Source organism: Euwallacea fornicatus, chromosome 1, assembly GCF_040115645.1.
Source record: "Euwallacea fornicatus isolate EFF26 chromosome 1, ASM4011564v1, whole genome shotgun sequence".
NCBI classification, from domain to species: domain Eukaryota; kingdom Metazoa; phylum Arthropoda; class Insecta; order Coleoptera; family Curculionidae; genus Euwallacea; species Euwallacea fornicatus.
The window spans coordinates 4,735,044-4,754,608 of record NC_089541.1 but is presented as its reverse complement, the minus strand read 5'-3'; the positions used below and the strand labels follow the sequence as shown (position 1 = coordinate 4,754,608).

The 19,565-nt window shown below is 35.7% G+C and overlaps 2 protein-coding genes across 3 annotated transcripts in view; one reads left to right on the top strand and one right to left on the bottom strand.

Annotated features, from left to right (window-relative positions):
• Positions 1-19,565, bottom strand: part of loj (logjam) — a 180,286-nt gene that overhangs the window by 96,242 nt on the left and 64,479 nt on the right. The gene's annotated exons all lie outside the window — the stretch shown is intronic.
• Tpst (tyrosylprotein sulfotransferase) overlaps positions 1-19,565 on the top strand; it is a 93,701-nt gene that overhangs the window by 71,431 nt on the left and 2,705 nt on the right. For both annotated transcript variants that reach the window (XM_066289842.1, XM_066289836.1), the window contains exon 3: positions 12,176-12,727. In XM_066289842.1, the coding sequence (XP_066145939.1) occupies positions 12,176-12,727 (552 nt within the window). The remainder of the gene's footprint in view (positions 1-12,175; positions 12,728-19,565) is intronic.

Below are 19,565 nucleotides of genomic sequence, written 5' to 3'. Positions count from 1 at the left end.
GGAGAACACCCCGTAAAAATGGTTTTATTTAAATAATTTTTGATACGTATGTTTGTATATGGGAATGCAAAGTACGATTTAATTTTCAATCATATTTTTCTACGTATTTACGAGTTACCAGAAATTTTAAGTTTTTTTTGCTTTAAAAATTATAATAAAACATTAAGAATATGATTGCAAAGTATAATTTATTGATGTATAGTGTGCTTAGAAAGTGCTTTTAGATAAATCAAATATACGTAGACGTAGAATGCAACACAATTTTTCATCAATTGAGCGAGGTTGAGAAAGGTTGAATAGTACGTCTACAAAAGGCAGGTCGGTCATTTAGGAAAACCGCCTCTAGATTGAACCGTAGTGTAAACACTATAGGAAGATGTTGTCTGGCATGGTTCCAAGAAGAGCCAACAGGCAGAAGGAGAGGTACTGGACGATCCCGAAGAACTACAGAACGTCAAGATCGCCGCCTTCGAATTGTGGCCTAAGAGATAGATTCGTCTCGTGGAGGACACAAGCGGGTCGGAGGTTTATTGAGTATGGAAAACCCATTGGGATTCGAACCATTTATCACCGGATAAAAAATTTTGGACTGATTTCCTATTGCCCTATTTTGCGTTACCCCTCACCTAAAATTATCGTCAAAATCGACTGCAGTGGTGCAGAGAATGGACACATTGGAATCTGGAATGAGATAATATTGTTTTTAGTGATGAATCCAAATTTCAGTTTGGGTACGCATGATGGTCGAGTAAAAGTAAAAAGAAGGTGATGTGAAAGACGGGATCTTCAGTTTACAACACAGAGGCATGTTCATCAGACTCTTGAGGTAATGGTTTAAGGTGCTCTTGCATTAGAAAGCATGTTACTTTTACTTTTCATTAGAAGTAGTATGTCAGTCTAACAATACATCCAAGAAATCCTGGAACCACATCTTGTGCCTTATCTGCAAATCCTTGTTAATCAATTTTTCTAACAAGGCAATGCACGACCACATGTGGTTAGAGTAACTATGGACTTCTTTCAATAAGATACAATCAATTTGATATTTTGGCCACCTCGATCTTCAGATCTCTCACCGATTTATGTGATATTGTAGGTAGGAAGGATACATAATTTACCCCATCTCCCACAAACCTTAACGGCGCTACGTCATGTTGCCGAGTTAGTCTGGAATGAGATCCCCCAAGAGGACATCAATCACCTCATTAGATTCACGCCTAGACGTGTACAGGAATGTATAAAATACCGCGGAAGATCAATAAATTATGATTTTTTTTTGTTTTTAACAATTAAATTTGTTCGCTTTTTTAATGAAGTATTTATTTTAGCCTAAGAAACATGCGTACCAAAAATTATTTGAAAAATAATTTTTAGAGAGTGTTCTCTTTTCTATGTCATGGAGTATACTTTGGTTAACCTCCTGGTTAATAAACCTGAACAACACGTACTTACCCATTCTCGAGCAAGAGCTCAATCTCAGGCATATAGAAAAAAGGTGAGCACCAACAAATGCCACATGCAACGATCAACAACACAGGAAATCAACTATTAAAAAAATCAGTTTGTATTGGGCCCAACGATCAAACATCAACCACTAATGTCCAAAAAACGTTGCGGAATGATGATCCTGTCCAAGACACTTTCATCCCTCAGCTATTCAGAACAGAAATTTCGCAGAATTTAAATATATATTCACCTCTCATACATTTCGCTTTATCGTTTATTTTTATACTTCTGTAGTTTTCTGTTAATCTTATGTTCTAAATGTAGGATCCGTTTGTCAGATCGCTGCGATATTTTGTAAATATTAATTAATAAGTATAATTATTGCCGTCTGACCAAATCGAGATGCAAATAGGAGGATGTACATTGTAAATTAACTATAATTTAGGCTAGGTTAGGGGAATAAAGAGTGAGGTACCCTGATGATACGCCCATGTGTATGGTCACTGAGTTCATGTGGTTCGCAGCATTACTGGAATTTTCCCAGTAATTATCCTTGGTTGAGAGCCGCATGAAGTAAAAGAAAGTCGAGCATCTCTTTGGTAGAACCAGGAAAGAGGGTCAAAGGACAGTCGACAACGGTTCTGACAAAGGATGGTTTATGATGTTCAGATATGGCTGCCCACATGGCGGATCGGGAATCGGTCTCTGGTTAGGGTACGCCGCTGGTTTATTGCCCCAGAAAGTAGCATTTAAGGTATTGGAGAAACTGGGACGTTCCCTTTTTTTCTCGAGGTGACGACTCGGTGAGGTGTCGGGAGTGTCGCGAAGGAACGCAAGTATCCTCTTAGTTAAGTTAGTAAGTAAGCCCCTAATCGTAACAACTCAGAAATAAAACCCCAGACAAGTTAAGAAAAAGCCTACATAAATGTTAACAATAGTGTCCGTCCGAGCCCTTAGCAAAGGGTGAATAGTATTCTCAATTAGTGTTAAATGAGGATACAAAATGCAATTCCGCCGCTTTAACGGCCTCCACTGGTGTGAGGCGTTATTTCCAATAAATAAAGAAAGAACTTGGGAATTGTTGCAACAACAGGCGTTTACACGGGGTAAGTTTCTCCTTAAGAAAAGGTTGTCATTAGGGTTTTTCGTTAGCTCTGTGTGTTCCTTTATAGGACTTTAAACTCTATTTGCAAGGGAGAAGTTTCAGCTTTGTTACGCGATTGCGGGGTTCTTGGCAAGTTGAAGTAAAGTTTTATCCCCCGAGGAGGCTACAAATAGTTTCGTTCACGAAGAATTTGTCCGAAAGGCGAACTGCGATAAAACTAATAGATGTTAGTTTTCGGGTCGAGCGACGCACAAGCGATTTATTTCTGTGCCACCAGGAAATACCACGATAAAATTTTACGAACAACTCTCTGCAAAGTTCTTTTTCTCCAAATCCCATGTTACAACACTATTTCTCGCCAGCAGTGCCAATTGCAGGTCATTAGTTTTATTTGTTTTTAACGGCCCGACAATTAATGTTTTACGTTTGGTGAGTGGAATTTTTTAGTCGAGGGAAGAAAGTTCGTTCTAAAAGTGTATTATAGTGAAGGCAATCAAGTCTGGAAATTACTTATCGATTTTGCTTATCAGCATAAAATGGGGAATGTAGATGGAATTCACGTTGAACATCAGTAACGTTCGAGCATAAATGCGTTTTCAAGAGGTCAAGTACGAGGACAGTTCGAGAAGTACCCGATTTGACATGTCCATGACGATTCGTCGTTAAAAATTTGCGTATGTTGCCAAGACCCACCCTTAAAAAACTGTCGTTCAGAGGTGCTAGGTTGATTTGTGTTCTTTTTTTTGGAGCCGTTATCAGCGAACGCTTTTAGAAATTTTGTGAACATGGAAAAAATTCACCATCGATACGTGATTCAATACATTCTTTTGAAAGATCTTAATCCATCCAATATCAAAGCAGAGGTAGATTTTATTCTGAAGGAACTCGGTCCTTCGTTAACAACAGTAAAATGTTGAGTGGCAGAGTTTACACGCGGTCGTACGAGCTGCGAAGATGCACTCCGCAGTGGTCGACCCAATGACACTCCAGACCTGACCACTCTACACATTATGATGAAAATCAACAAAACTTTACTGGAAGCCCGTCGGCTAAAATTGCGAGAGTTAACAGACACGAGAGGCATTTCAAAATGTACAGGACATTGCGTTTTGATCGAACAATTTGATATGAGAAAGCTGTACGCAAGACAGGTGCTGCGATTACACACAACTGAACAAAAAACAGCAGTGTGAGGATGTTTCAAAAGAGTGTTTGGCAAAGTTTTGCAGTAATAAAACCGAGTTTTTGCGTTGATTCATAACCAACAATGAAACGTGAATCCATCGTTTCACACCTCAGACGAAAGAGAAGTCTAAAAATCGACTCAGAGGGGAGAATCGGCTGCAAAGCAGGCGAAAGTTGTTCCATCTGCAGGAAAGGTGATGGCTTTAGTCTTTTGAGATGCACGTGGGATAATTTTTATTCACTGTCTTCCTAAAGTAAAAACAATAAATGAAGAATATTTAGAGATTTATTGCAGCGTTTCAGCGAAGAAATTGAGAATGAGCGACCGCATTTGGCGAAAAAGAAAATCTTGTTTTATCAAGACAACGCGTCAGTCCACACTTCCGTCATACCGGTGGCCAAAATCAATCAACTTGAATTTCGAACTTTTCTTCATCCACTTTATTCGCCAGATTTAACTCCATTGGTTTATTTTCTAATTCCACCTTGAATAAATGGCTTGGTGGAAAGAGATTTGTCAATAATAATGGAGTTCAAGGTTGATGCCTATTTTGAAACATTCGAAGCTTCGCGCTATAAACGTGGTACAGAACATGGAGCGAAGTCATAGGACACTGCTGGGAAAAGTCTGTTAATCTCAAATGAACCTATGTTGAGAAATATTGTACTTAGTAGTGATATTTTTCACAATTCTTTTCTTGTTAGGTCTAGCACTTCTATGGTTCTCCACGTAAGTGATGAGGACTAAGCAAATAAAATTATTTTTGATACTTCTGGTGATTATTTATGCTGCTTAAAAAATCAAAACTTCTGTATTGGTGATACATAACGTAAAGGTGTAGATACAGTTCAATAGAGTGACGAGAAAATAATATCACCGAACTTATCCTCTTCGGGATTTTTCCTTACAGGAAGTATCAAAGTTATTCAAAATTAGAGAGTATTTTCTTCACCTTCGGATTTCACAACAAAGGTCATTGCAGGTTACTTACATTTGGGAAGAAATGGGTGACGTTGGATTTTTGATCCCTTTGAAAATTAGTTGCCAGCTACAATTAACAGTACATTAATAATTAGATCTTTAAAAATATGAACTGAGATTGTTAATATGCAGGGGACTGTTGACTTCTTGTAACATTGAGGGGGAAGATACTAGAATGCACTTCCAATTAGAGGTAACAGTGCTCTCATCATTTTTCCTTTATTTCAAGAGGTTGCAACACCAGGAGGATTAGCTCGCCAATTCTAGGAAAAATTATGTCTGATCAGATCTGCATGAGATATCGCTTAATTGACTTAAAATTAAAACTCTTCATTTGCAAATTACCGTACATGTTTTTATCACCCCTCCCTCTCAATATCAAAGGGTAAACTTCATTTTCTAGACTTCGCCTCAACTTCCAACCTCCATTGTCTCTGAAAGTGTGCGCACAAGAACTTGTATAAGGTTATGCTTCTTGTGAAGTGCATCTTAAGAAACTTCCTTCGGAGAGCTTCAAAGAAAAGGAACTAAACAAAAACATTTGTCCCATCTTTTAAGTGCTCGCTACTCAGTATAGGTGAGCAGCATTGTCGTTTTTGCTCTGTAGCGAGAAGAAAATAGGATATGAAATATCAATTTCCTCTGATTCAGACTTTGTTGTGCTCTCGCGTCAAAAGCAGAGGACATAATACCAGGTTGGCGATTATTCAAAAAGGAAATAGAGTATGGAAACTGCAACAAAAGCCATCTCTCTTTGAGAGCCAGTGAGGCGTCTGCGGCAGGTGCAAAGAACCCAAGGTGACAAAGGATCCCTCCGGGGTTTAAGAGCGAACTATCCGAAAAGCATTGACAGCTTCGAAAATGCAATTTCAGGTCTTTCGTAAATATGTATGTGTGACTTGTAAGGAGCATTCCCATTGGAATACTTCCTATTCCTAACACAGCTCGAAAAGTTTGCTTCCGGTTGATTTATTTGCTCATTGTTTAAACAAGACGAATGCGGAAATGAAATTTTAAAGCACTGATTTCCAAGTGATTTAATTAAGGCTCGTAATTGACGTTGAGCTCGTACACGGCTTTAGTTCCCTTTCATTTCGTTCTAACAATGTCCATTCCGTTCGTTACGTCCCAATAATGTTTGTCGGACACAAATTAAATATTTCCCTAGTGGATCCAATATTTTCCTCGATTTTTCCATTTTATCGGCCTCGACGAGCAAACAGACCAAATCATTTTAGAGCTGATTATGGAATAGATCGAATTTTGCCAATTATCAGAACAAGGTTTTTATGGAAAGGTTTTTAAACCTTGTCAGTTGTAATTTTGCGTTCACGTTGATTGTAGACACAAGGGGAGTATGGTTGTTTTTGACAATTAGGACTAAGGGGAAAATCATATAGGGTCTGATTAATATGGACAACTAGGTAAAATTTGGTTAAAAGAATTAAACACTCAGTAGATAATAAATACACCCAAATTAGGCACACATTTTTATCTCTGATTAAATTGTGCTCTCTTGGGTCAAAATTTGTGTCAAGAACTGCTTCTCTCAGAATTGTCAACGGGAATGTTGTTTTGAAGTTGCATTTTGTAAGATTTTCTTTTTATTGTGCTTGAAAGTACTCGATAGATGTTCACAATGTCAGAGAGACAAAAAGCAAAGCTTACAGGCGGCGAGCATAGACACAATAGTTCAGGGAGCTAATGACGCCATAATTTATAAGCAAATTTGGAAGTTCTTAATTCTAGAAAGGAAGAAAATATACAGGGCGAGGTGAAAGGCCAGAATAAAATGAATATCTTTTCAACGAATAATTTAAAATAAACGCTAAAACACGTTAATTGATTATGAATTCTACGAATTTGTTGGCAAGAAAATAAAATTTTCCTTCAACCCCTTAGTTGCAACCCTACCCAACATTTTTTTATGGAAACATATGTCGTGTATGGGCTCGTTGCAAAACTTGTGAAAAATGATTTCTTTTTTTTTTTCTTTTAGTAATGTGATTATTAAGAAAGAAAAAACTCTTAAAAATGAAAAAATTATGAATACCTTTTTAGTCTTATGTACAAGTAATTTAACATGGTAGACGCTGAAAATGTTCATCACCCCTCTACCGGGCTATGATAAACCCCGTTAAAAATTAATATCGATAGGCTTATGCTTTAAAATGGAATTAAAAAATGTATTATTTATCGACACAATAAACTTGGCACGAAAAATATATCAATTTTTCTCGTCTTTAGAAGCACATCTCGATATGTTGAATCCTACTTTGCTTTTTCATTTATTTTATCAATGTAAAATAAAAACTCATACAAAATCAAGTTATTTTTTTATTTTTTAAATAAAAAAAAAGTTTATTTTATCCTAATAATCACATAACTAAAAGAAAAAAAAAGTTTATTTTATCCTAATAATCACATAACTAAAAGAAAAAAAAAGTGCGGTAAGATTCCATTTTTCAACGAGCCCACACACGACAATGGGTTTCCATTAAAAAGGAATGTTGGCCAGGATTACAGCTAAAGGGTTATAGGAAAGTATTTTATTTTATTGCTAAAACAAACGCACAACTCAAAATCAACTCATGTGATTCAGCGGTTCTTTTAAGTCAGTAGTTGATAAGATATTAATTTTATTCCGAAGTTTGACCTGGCCCTGTATATTAGTCAGGAAGGAAAGTTTCGAACGGCAAAAAGATAGAAAAAAATTCGATAACACAATTCAAATATTGTAGATAAAAAATATTTGATGCTTTGTAGATAGAAAAAGAGCACATTGATGTGTTGAGTGAAAGACATTTCCGTTACAGCAAGTGAAGGTGAACGTATAAAAAAATATTTAGGGCGAGAAAAATTTAAGAGAGAATCACGAGAAATGAAACGTTGAAAGAAGTAAATATTCAATGAAAGATTCACATTCAACGGTAACAAATTCCTAAATAGATTTAACCCTCTTTTCAAACTACTCTGATTCTACCCGAGTTTCGAAATCAACTTTAAAATGTCGGTTTCCATACACGTATTTATTGTTTTTAGAGTTCAGTTTTAGTTTAGTTCCTCTCTAAGTTCAACTGAGTATTAGATATTTCCAATTAAATCTTCGGATGACTATTCATTGATATCAATCAAAGTATCTAGTAAATTGCTTTGCGAACTTTGAAATTTATAGCTTTCATTCGTAATCGGTAACTGAAATTGGTTTTTGAATGGATGTTCCTCGAAAGTCGTATGGCATCAGACCTGTTTGATGTCTGAAAGAAAAGCGAAAGCCCTGCTAAAATTCCTTTATATATATCTCTCTCTGTTACGAAAGTTAGAAACTTATTGAAAACCTGCCGAAAACTCGCTCTGCCTTTGAAAAGGCATTTCCTTTATCGGACCAAAAAACTTGATAAACTTTTCTCCGGTAATTTCCTCTCTGAGGAAAAATTAAAACGTTGATGTCGCCTCTCAAAAAAAAAAAATAAAAATAATAAAAAAAAACAAGTCCCAGACAAAGTTCGCAATTTTCGAAGATTCCTCCGGTTCTCAGCACCGGCATAATCGAATTTCGGGGGCGCCGTCCTTCGTTTTGAATATAAATTAGGCCCCCCGTTTGGATAAATAATTTTCTTTGCCTCGTTTACGATAATTTTCCATTTCGTCGCCACCAAGGAGGTGTTGCATCGCAAGTACTTGTTGCGCTCCGTGTCTGCTGTGCCCTTAATAACGTACCTCGAAGGAACTTAAAACAGTCTAGCGGTAATGCATAAATAATATTCCGGTGAAAGCGTGATTGTGGTCGGTAATTAATTCCCCGGCGAAGCTCGCTGAATTTTCAAGGAATAATATTTGCCTGACAAACTTCAGTAATTAAGTGCAGAGACTTAAAACACAAGGCTGTTGCGGCACGCACTGAAACTTCAAAGTGTCTCATTAGACGCGTTTCACCGTAATTTCAATTGTAATTAGACGCCCCCTTTTATCAAATGGGATTCACAGTTTCGAAAGTTTCAGTGCTGGTGGCGTGTCACATGAAGTTCAACGCCTGCGACACTTTTCACTTCGAAAGTTCCTCCAAGTGGGACGAAAATCGGTAAACCGAGAAACCTCGACTTGAAGAGAAAAAGTGTTGTCACATGCCATGGCTTATTGGATGTTCCGAGTTTCTTTTGCTTAGAGCTGAATAAACTTGGGGATTTGTCGTGTGGTTGAACCGGACATGATGGAGACGTAAAAAATTGAGTCCAGTGAAAGTCTAATATTACGGCAGCGGGGGAAACGAGCAGAAAAAGGTCCTTATATTCGGTCGCCATTACATCAAGAATTGTGTTATTTTTAATGATTACAAAAACGTGCAAAAAAAAATTATTTTGCAACATGCAGCGTGTCCAGATTAAGGTTTACCACTCGTGTAAAATTTTCATTTCTTGCTCGATTTTTATGATTTTTTTTTTGTTAATTACATATTCAAAGTGCGCATTCGTCTAGTGGGACCGATGACCCTGCACCCACAGCCGTGGCCAATTGCGTACATTGTTACAGGATGAAATTTCAAAAAGTACTATTAGAGCTTTTTTAGGATAGAGATGAAGACAAATTCTCAATTACAATGACCCGAAACCCACCTGTACGAATTTTCATTTTTCTGCTGTGAAGGGATACATAGGTGTATCAAACATGTATGGGATGATTCCAAAATTGAAGTTGTCCTTTCACCAGCAAATAGGGCTTCAGAAAATAAGATTTTTTTCCTTTGATGTTGTTTCGAAGTATCAATATCAACGGTGATGCAGGGTGTTAAAGCTTTGTTTAAAAAATTAAAATTTATTAATAATTGCCAAACCACTTGAGATAATTAACTAAACTTTTGTAGGTGTTAGTGATAGTCGAATTTCATTGGAACTATCACTTCAATAATTTTTACCAGAAAACAGGCTTAAACAATTTTTGAGTTTTGGCTAAATATCTACGTAACAACTGGACTGACTTTAAAAAATGTGATTATCAAAATCAAATATCTTTAATAATAATTTTTTTTTTTTTAAATCACTGGCGTACCAGTTTTCTTCAAAAATATTAAATAACTTTTATACGCGCGCTATTTCTAAACCCAAACGTAATTTTATTTATTCAAGAATTTCCCTCCTACGTACCTATTGACACCTACAAAATTTTGTTTAATTATCTCAAAGGGTTTGGCAATTACTAATAAATTTTCATTTTTTAAAGAAATCTCTTACACACTGTATCTCCGTTGATGTTGATATTTACAAAAGGCGACAAAGGAAAAAAATCTTATTTTTTAAAGCTCTATTGGCTGGTTAAAGGTAACTTCAACTTTAGAATCACCATGTATATATTAAAGGAATTTTCTGGGTTTTGTCTGTAAGATCGCTCAAGACACTGCTTTTTAAAAAAAATATCGTAAAAATATACCCTTTGAATGACTTTTTGGCAGTATCGACTTTACATTACAATCACCGTACTGCATCTCGTTCCATCGTTATACCTCGCTAGCAAATCACCAAAAATGTATTTTTTTGCGAATGTTTTTACAACGGCACATCTAACCAAACGTTCGAATTTTCATCGCTATATTTGCGATTTGTCGTTATAACCTACGTAGTTATTCACAACTTTCACTGTATTTAGATTTAATTTTGTTTTTTTAGTGAGTAGGTGAAATATCATTAATAGAGGGTCCCCATTTATGGAGCTTCATCATAAAGATCTCAGTAGCCATTAAAAGATACGAAGTGGGTTAAATTGGGGCAAAGTTGAGCAATTTCGAGTTCAAGAATATGCCATTTTAAAACATTGTATCTTTTATGGCTGCCAACATCTTCATGGCTGAGCTCCGGAAACGAAATCACCGTATACAGGATGATTCTAAAGTATGTACCGCTGTTTCAGGAGCATATTCTGCATGTTAATATAAAATAACAATTTAAATACTTATTTTCTAAATCACTTTTTAACGATTAATGACAGTTTGGAGATGGACCGAGAATTACATAAATATACGTATACAGGTGAACAGGAGGCCAAAAGTAATCCTTTAGCTCATTTCATGACTAAAAGTTCATATAAGCATAGGTCTGCAAACGCTTCGTTACCTATCTACTGAGTATTCCAATTTCAGACATTTTTCAGTTTTTTTCTTAATAGCTCATACAGTTTTTGAGATATTTAGCTAAAATCTGAAATATACTATACGCTGTATGACCTACATCATTAGGCCAATCAAATGATTTTGATGATCTATAGAATTATATTTTTTCAGGGGTCACGCCCCTTTCTCTTCTTCTGCACGTACTCGCGGTGCACCTCTAGTAAATTTTAAAATACAAAATGACTTCTTTCTTTGTTTAGAAACTCTTTGATCTTTTGCAGTTTTTTCGTATCTGTGTCGGTTATTGGAAAAAAAACGATTATCTGTAATTTCCCAGATTAATATAAAATTTAATATAAATAAGCAATTATTTATTTTAAGTAATACTGTGTTTTTAGAAATTTCGAGAGTTAATTTGAAAGTATCTGTTGAAAATTAGAGGCGAGACGAATCTAAATAATAACTTAAACGATAATAATAACAACGTTAACAAGGAAACTACATTACATTAATTGTTGAAAGTGACCTCCTCCAACCCTTACACATGTATCCGTCCTTCATCTCATTAATATCCATACTGTTTCGAATACCCTCGGAGTATTTCCTATTGTTTCAAAACCATCTTATAATTAATTTCGTAACTCATCAATAGTATTCAATTTTTAATTGAATACTATTATTGAATGCCCTGTAGATAGATGCGAGGCGTTTACGGACCTATGTTTATATGAACTTTTATTCATCAAATAAGCTAAAGAATTAGTCTTTTTCGTATGTACATGACATTTAGGCACATTCTCTAAAAAAAAAAGAGTATGTGTTTCCCCCTGCCCCCGAAATGTTTAGCCACTGATTTTTTTTTTTTTTTAAATGTTTCAAATCAAATTGTGTATGACTACCTACCGAACTTCGGCACCCTGTGACTTCCGGTTCACCAACTAAAGTTAAAAAACCACTTTAACAGGTCCATCTTTAGATTGTCGTAACATTCGTAAGAAATAATTTTAAAAAATTACATTTTATTTTATATCGTTTGTGCAGAATACGCCCCTGAAGCAGCGACCTGTACTATTTAATCACCCTGCATAATGTTACGGAATTTTAAAAGCCTTATTTGTATGTGAATAAGAACCTGCAAAATTTCAACATCTTTAAAACCATTCGGCATTTGAAAGAAACATTTTATCAATTTTCAGCTTTTTCCCAGTACTTTGCATTCTCAATTTCCAATCCCTTAACCGGGTAGATCAAAATTGAAACTGTTTTATGTGCTTTCGACAAACGGATGTCTATCCCCCCATTTCAACCGATAGTTGCTACTGTTACTGTTGCACCTACATTTTCTATTTCATTTCAGATGTGGTCAAGAAACTCGAGTAATCCCCCGTTTATTGCAACTCCGCTTCCATTGGCTTAAATCAGAAAAAGAATCGATGCGTCTAGAACAAGCTGGAATTACCAGCGACGTTCTCAACTCAGCCATAGCAGCCTTCACCATGGAAATCATCGCCAAACATGGCGAACCTGCCGCACGTCTATGCAACAAGGACCCATTACTAATCAAGATGGGTAGCTACGTGCTGGACTTGTTCCCAAACGCCAAGTTCATTTTTATGGTGCGCGATGGACGTGCTACGGCCCACTCCATAATCACGCGCAAAGTGACGATCACCGGGTTCGATTTGACTAGTTATCGGCAGTGCTTGAAAAAGTGGAACAGCGCCGTAGAGGCGATGAACAATCAGTGCCGGGAAATGGGGAGGGACAAGTGTCTGCGGGTACCCTACGAACAGTTAGTTCTGCATCCGAAGGAGTGGATGGAGAAGGTGCTCAAATTCTTGGACATTCCTTGGAACGATTCCGTACTGCACCATGAGGACTTTATTAATAACGGAATTAGTCTTAGCAAGTGAGTTATGTTATTAACTAATGAACTTGTCTCACATCCCACGCAATATTAGAAAACTTACAAAATCGGCAAAGTTTCAAGGGGAAGTCCAAAGGCCTTATTAATGTCTGCACAAAACGCAGCTGAACACTTTAAATTAGTTTTCGGAGGTTATTCGCGTACTTTCAGCCGCGATTGGCTCGATTTTCTCAAGGGAATTAATGGAATATTAATTTAAAATATGTATTCCCAACCCCTGATTCGGGTTAAATTAATTTAGCTCCGACAAGATGATAAATCCATTGAGGACTCTGGGATGTCCTCGCTTCACTAAGTTCTTCAGTTAAACCGAGATTTGTCTTTTCTGGTATTAAATTATCGTAAAATGAAATCCACTTCTATTCTTACCATAAACCTACGCACTCATTGTTAACTTCAAACGAAAGTTTGAAATGGTTTTACCTGAAGAACAAAGCAAACTGAAAGTTAGCGATATGGTTCCAACTTCCAGGGGTAAATTTGTTCCGCGAAACTTTGAGGCCTCTCTAGTTTTCTTTTATGCCGTGGTAAATTCGATGCATTATTTATCTCGTTTTAGCAGAAATTTGAAGCACACTATAACACAAGTATATAAAATAACAAAGACCTGATATTAAATTTTCAGTGTGATGGATGTGGAAAAACAAACGAGAGCAATCTCCAAATTAAGTATGCAAATATACCCTGAAAAAGAATTGCCCCCAATTTTGAAGGATGTAAAGGAAATTTATTTTAAAAATCGCGTAAAAAATTGACCAAAATTGCGGAAAAATTGACTAAAACTGTCTTGAATCAAGCCAAGACCCACAGCAAACATTCCCCTCAACTGACCATAACTTTGAAATGGAGATAGAATTGCTTACGGGATATTAAGATGCATCTAGTAGTTTTCAGGGCTGAGACTTCTGTAATTTGCAAAAAAGTGCACAAAATTACTCTAAATCGGGCTTAGGATTGAGCTGCAACAATGATCCTCTCGTTCTTGTATTACTTTCTCAACTGACACCATAATCGGCTTCATTCGATTTTCTCACTGACTGTTGTGTCTTTTTACATACAACCAACTAGAACCGAAACGGAACCAACCGATTTCCATTGAAAACGATAATGTCAGAGACGTAACTTAAACTTGATTCTTTGAACCAGAACTTTTCCTGGAATGTTTCTCAAAGTTCTATAACACATCACTCAATAAATCTCTGGTCCAAGTAAGAAAAACATTTTTTTTTCTTAAATTTGACTTTATCCATCAACATACTCTCTTTCAAGAGTGATTCATTCATTCCAACGTTCTAACTTTTTGATGCCTTTTTTTAAAGAACGATTTGTCTTTGCTGTCAAAATAGGCTTCAGTTTCGGCAATCACTTCTTCATTTGGGTCAAATTTCTTTCCCTGGAGCGTCTTTTTGATGCCTGTAAAAAACCAGTAGTCGCTGGGGGCCAGATCTGGAAAGTACAGTGGGTGAGAAAACAATTCGAAGCGTAATTCATTTAATTTAACTATAGTTCTCATTGACTTATGGCACGGCGCATTTTCCTGGTGGACCAGCATTTTCCCTTTTGCACATGAGACCGTCTTTTCTTCTTGATTGCTACACTCAATCGATCCAATAAAGCCATGTAATATTCGCTACTGATAGCTTTAACTCTTTCAAGATGATCGGTGAGGAAAATACCATACACGCTCCAAAATACAGATGCCATGGCCCTGCCAGCTAACTTTTGATATTTTAATCGCTTTGGACCACTTTTATGACTGGATGAAATTTTGAGACGTATCGTTTGAAGGTCGATACAATCCAGAAATCATATAAATTTTCCAAGTGCATTGTCATGTATGTGCCAGATCGAAGGCTTATTGAGTGATATGTTACTTTACACGAAACAACTAGAAAAACAACTAAATAAGATATCAAATCAAAGCAGAAGAACCAGAACCATGAGCAGTGGTTCCTTATGAATATCCTATGTTGTCATTAACCGGTTAACACTTCGAAACCAATTCATACCGATGTCAATATTGTTGTAGAATTTCTACGAAAAGCAAACGGTTTCTCTGTCTTATTGATTTTCCGGCAAACTCAACATATTGTCGTTGTTTTGAATTGCGTTCGGGAAAGTCGCCAAATTTTCCAGTGCAGTTAATTAGGAATTAACTGTGAACTGCATGGAAAATTGCGGGAAATTTTAATACAGCGGTAAGTGGTTAATTTTCCTACATTTCCCTTGGTACTAGGTTGAAAATCCAATAAACAGCTATATATACCATGTATGTCATATAGTACAAGGCGAAGGTGATAAAGGCGCTGTAATATGGTTTTAAAAATAAAAATTCAAGTCCACTCAGCCGAAATATCACGAATCCGTAAAGCAATTATCCTCAGACAACCTCAAATTAGTCGTCATGATGAATTCGATAAAGCTCATTTTACACTATGAATTAAGCAACGCTCACACTCAAACGTTCCGATTTAAATGTATAAAGGCGGGACGGTCATTCCTTTGTGAACACACCGAGTACTTTTCAACGTATTGAATTTTAGACTTTGCTTGGGTGAAGCGTGAGTTTGTTGTGGCTACAGTAGGAAATGAGCTTAAGCCTGCACAAATTGTGCTGAAATATACCTTTTATTACAGTTTCTGAGATACAGGAACGCTTGATACATACAATAAGTCAAAAAAGTATTCCTATACCCAGGTAAACCTCATTTATTTGTAATTTTATTAACTTAAAAACAATTTTTTATTTTTTTATTATTATTTTTTTTAATAAACGTTTATTACAATCTGTCATTACAGGACATTTATTAATATTTGATGAATTAGATATACTAATTAGAATCCACATTTGTATAGGAAGTTCGACAATTCGAGCTCCCAATAATTCTATCTTAAAATCTATCCAGAACTTCGAGAGGGTTGAATCTTTTTAGTCTGTTGGTGTATTGTGACGAATCCAACAGATTGACGGCCAAATGATTGGGATGATGGTAAAAAGAAAAAAACAATTTGAATCATAAATGTTTAAGATGTTGCCACAAATCAGGCGTCATCACACAGGATTGTGAAAAATATAACCGTGAAACTGTTTATTTGTACAAGAAAAATAAAGAAAAATGTCTTTAGTTACGCCCCAATAAGTATTGATACACCACCATAAGTATTGATGAAAACCAAACTTTTACGAGCTTAAATAACAATGAAATTTACTCATTAATATTTGATGGGATGCCTTTTAGCATCCATCATAGCTAGTTAACAGCGATTCATTGATTCAACTAAATTATAGATAATATTTTCAGATATTTTGGACCATCAGTCTAAAATAATGTTGTGCAATTGCTCTTTGCTCGAAATTCCTCTTTTCCTTATCTGTCTTTCCAAATGTTCCCATAAATGCTCAATCCGATTGAGATCAGGAGATTGCAATGGCGTTTTTAACAGATGATGTGTATTATACAGGGTGAATTTTTTAAAAGTGCAATTGCCAATATCTTGAAAATTATGCCGGCCTATCTTAGTATGATGGAGGAATATTGTTAAGGGTATGATGAATTCACTACCCACCACCAAATACACCCCAGCCACTCCAAGTAATTTTTTTATACTACGACCATGTTTACAACATATCGTCGAAAAGCATTTTCAATAAGCTTTTCAATGGTACCAAAGTATCTGAAGTTCCCCTCTCATATGTATCCGATAATGCCCAAAATGCAGAATCCATGGATAAAACAACCCATGCGTAGAATTAAATGGGTTTTCCATTAGGAATAAATAATAGAACTGATAATTACAGTCGAATTCGATTGTAAAGAACACGAAGAGCCAGACAATTTGTTTGCTATAGGCGAGCGTTTGTTATATACAATTCTAGTTAATATGTACAGGGTGAGTCAACAAAATTACAAAGTAATTTAATGAAATCGATTTGAAATTTACTTTCAAACTGAATGTATTACTTCATATGACTATGATATATGCAGATTTTAAAATAATTAGAGACCTGCAGGTTCACTCAAGAAGTGTGGCTTTCAAAAGTTACATTTTTTTAATGGTATACCCTATACTTGATTAGCCTATTGTATTCTAATCATAATTATATATCTTTTTTACATATAGTTGAATATATATATCAGATGTCCCCTAAATATTACAATTTAGGAGATATCGAGAATTAAAAAAAAAATGGTTATTTTCAAGCACTTATCTATAGACACATACCATCTTTATTTTGTATGAGATAGCACTATGAACACTAATTCGTTATAACCGATAGGAGTTGCAAATCCTTCGTCGAAAAGCGGTAACTAAAACCAATCGTTTGTTATAAAAGTGTTTTATATATCAGAACAAGAATGACACGTTATTAAATAGACACCTTGTATATTCCTGGCATTAAGTTAGTTAAAGGCGACCGTTCGTTATAACTCAGGTTCACTGTAACCAAGTTATAGTGTAGTAATTCAAAGTTTTATTGTAATTAAATCAAAGCCCAAAATTTGTCGCTCAATATTAGTAATTTCTTATAATGGGTGTTCGTTAATTTCCATGCAAGCTTATATACGATATTCACGTTCCCGTTGCACATTGTTATCAAAGAACTAGTAACAATGTTAAACATAAAAAGTAAAGCTATTTTTTTTATCGGTATTTATGGATGTTTTTCTTCCCAGTGCATCGTCGAATCCTGTTTATTATCTGAGTTTCACTTCGTGCTTCTTCTCGCAAATGTTCTATCGAAACATGGATTAATCAATTGCGGAACGGGTTGAAATCGTTTTTATTTATGGTGCTGAGAAACGTTCTTTTTTATGAACCACACAAATATTTCATCAGAGACATCGTAGAACGAACATTAATCCTTCCAACGTTGGGAAATTACAGAAATTTGAAGAAACTACTTCTGAAACTACGTGTGTTTCTCCAACTTGAGTTAAAGTAAATTGGTGAAGGCTTATTGCTAATAAATGGAATTTGTAAATAGCAAATTTGGCAAAAAACAAACCAAAACATTAGTGTATTTATAATTTCTTAAGCATACCAAAAGACATTTTCCTTTATTTCGCTAGTACAAAGAGGCAGTTTCCTTGTGACATTTTCCATAAACCAGTGTAATGACGCCTTACTTGTGCCAATATCTCAAATATTTATCATTTAAATTGTTTTTAAGTTACGAAAATTGCAAATAAATGGGATTCGCCTGGGGGCGTAAATATTTTTTTGACCTACTGTACTCTTATAGTTTTGAAAAAATGCTCTGAAGTGAAAGTGCCCAAAAATTAATTTCCACGTGTCCATGACCTCAATCGCGACTTCGGAGTGCAATATTGGACCGTTTTAGGACCCATAAAAGTATTTTGGCGATAATTTAACTTCGGACCGAATATTAACAAATTTTCAGGAAATACTTTCTTTTAATGAGGAACAGGGACAACGAAAAAAAAAAGAGAAATTTGTTTATTTACACATAAACATAATTTTTTCAATATTAGCTGCTACACTATTAGCATTAGTCATGTTACAAGTTATGTAAAATGTAATTATACGAAAGCGATTCACAAAATATCGTGAAACGATTGCCATTCTGTACAATCTTATTTTATGATTGGTTTGTATGTCACCCTGTATGTATATTTGCGAAGATTACAGTACGGTAGAACTTTTGCGGGATATTCCACGCACGCAGCATTAGGTACACTGTGTCCAAATAAAGATCCGCCCGGCCAAAATCCAAGAGAGCATTCTTATCTTGGACACACTATATTTAGTGTTAAAACCAGCAGAAAAGGCATACTGGTTTCTTCTATTATCGCTTTGAAGAATAACTCCCCATACACAAGTAATACTCTGGCATAATATTCAATAACGGTTTCGACTTTTTCGACACCAACTCGTATTCCTACGTTGTTAACTTTCTGCTTAAATCCTGATACTTCTTGTGTTGCGCCCCTCAAGTGACCTTAGTAATGGTCATCTGGATTATTACGCGCTTGTACGAGGATCTCCCGAGGTTTCTGGCCATTTCTAAAGTCGTTTTGATCAATAGCAATGCTTTCTCGGCCACTCAACAAAGTAAACAAAAATGAATCCATTTCCCATGTTTTTGCACGTACCAGTCTACAAGACTGGTATGATTAACACGATAAAAAATGAAAGAAGATGAAGTAGCTCCCGAATGCTTGAAAGAAAATTTACTGGGAAATTTGCCATTACCCATCGCTCAGGATGATTAACGATAGAGACTTGCAGACCGAACATGCGTATGGGTTTGGAAATGGAATAATCTTTGCTCGTGTTTATTCTAAGAGTCTGTACTAAGCAATTTGTTAAATGAACCTCGGGGGCTTATTACTTGAACCTACGAATAGCCCCAATTTGGAATAGTCAGCAGTTTAATACAAGGCCGGGTCTAAAAAGACCGAAAACGGAGCGAATTAACTGCTTCCATTAAGGTGGAAGGAGCGCACAAATGAAGTTGTACGAGGCAACAAATTAGCTTTTTGTTGTTTGTCGGTTTTAATCGTGAACCTCAGCGTTAAGATTGCAAAACTTGCCACGATTCTGTTGAAAATTAATTTATTTGTTCAGATGATGAAATTTGTGTTTGTGTGTTCCGTTAGACAAAATGTTTCAGAAAGGGGCTCGCATTTGCTTTATTCTTCCTTATTCAGTTTTGTAATACATGACCGATCTCTCATTTACGTACAGGGTGGCTCAGTGTTATCCAACTAAATTAAAAAATTAAATTCTACTAATGAAAATAAAAAGATTTAATGCTTTAAATTGTAGTTCAGTTTTTCATCAATTCCGAAATGTT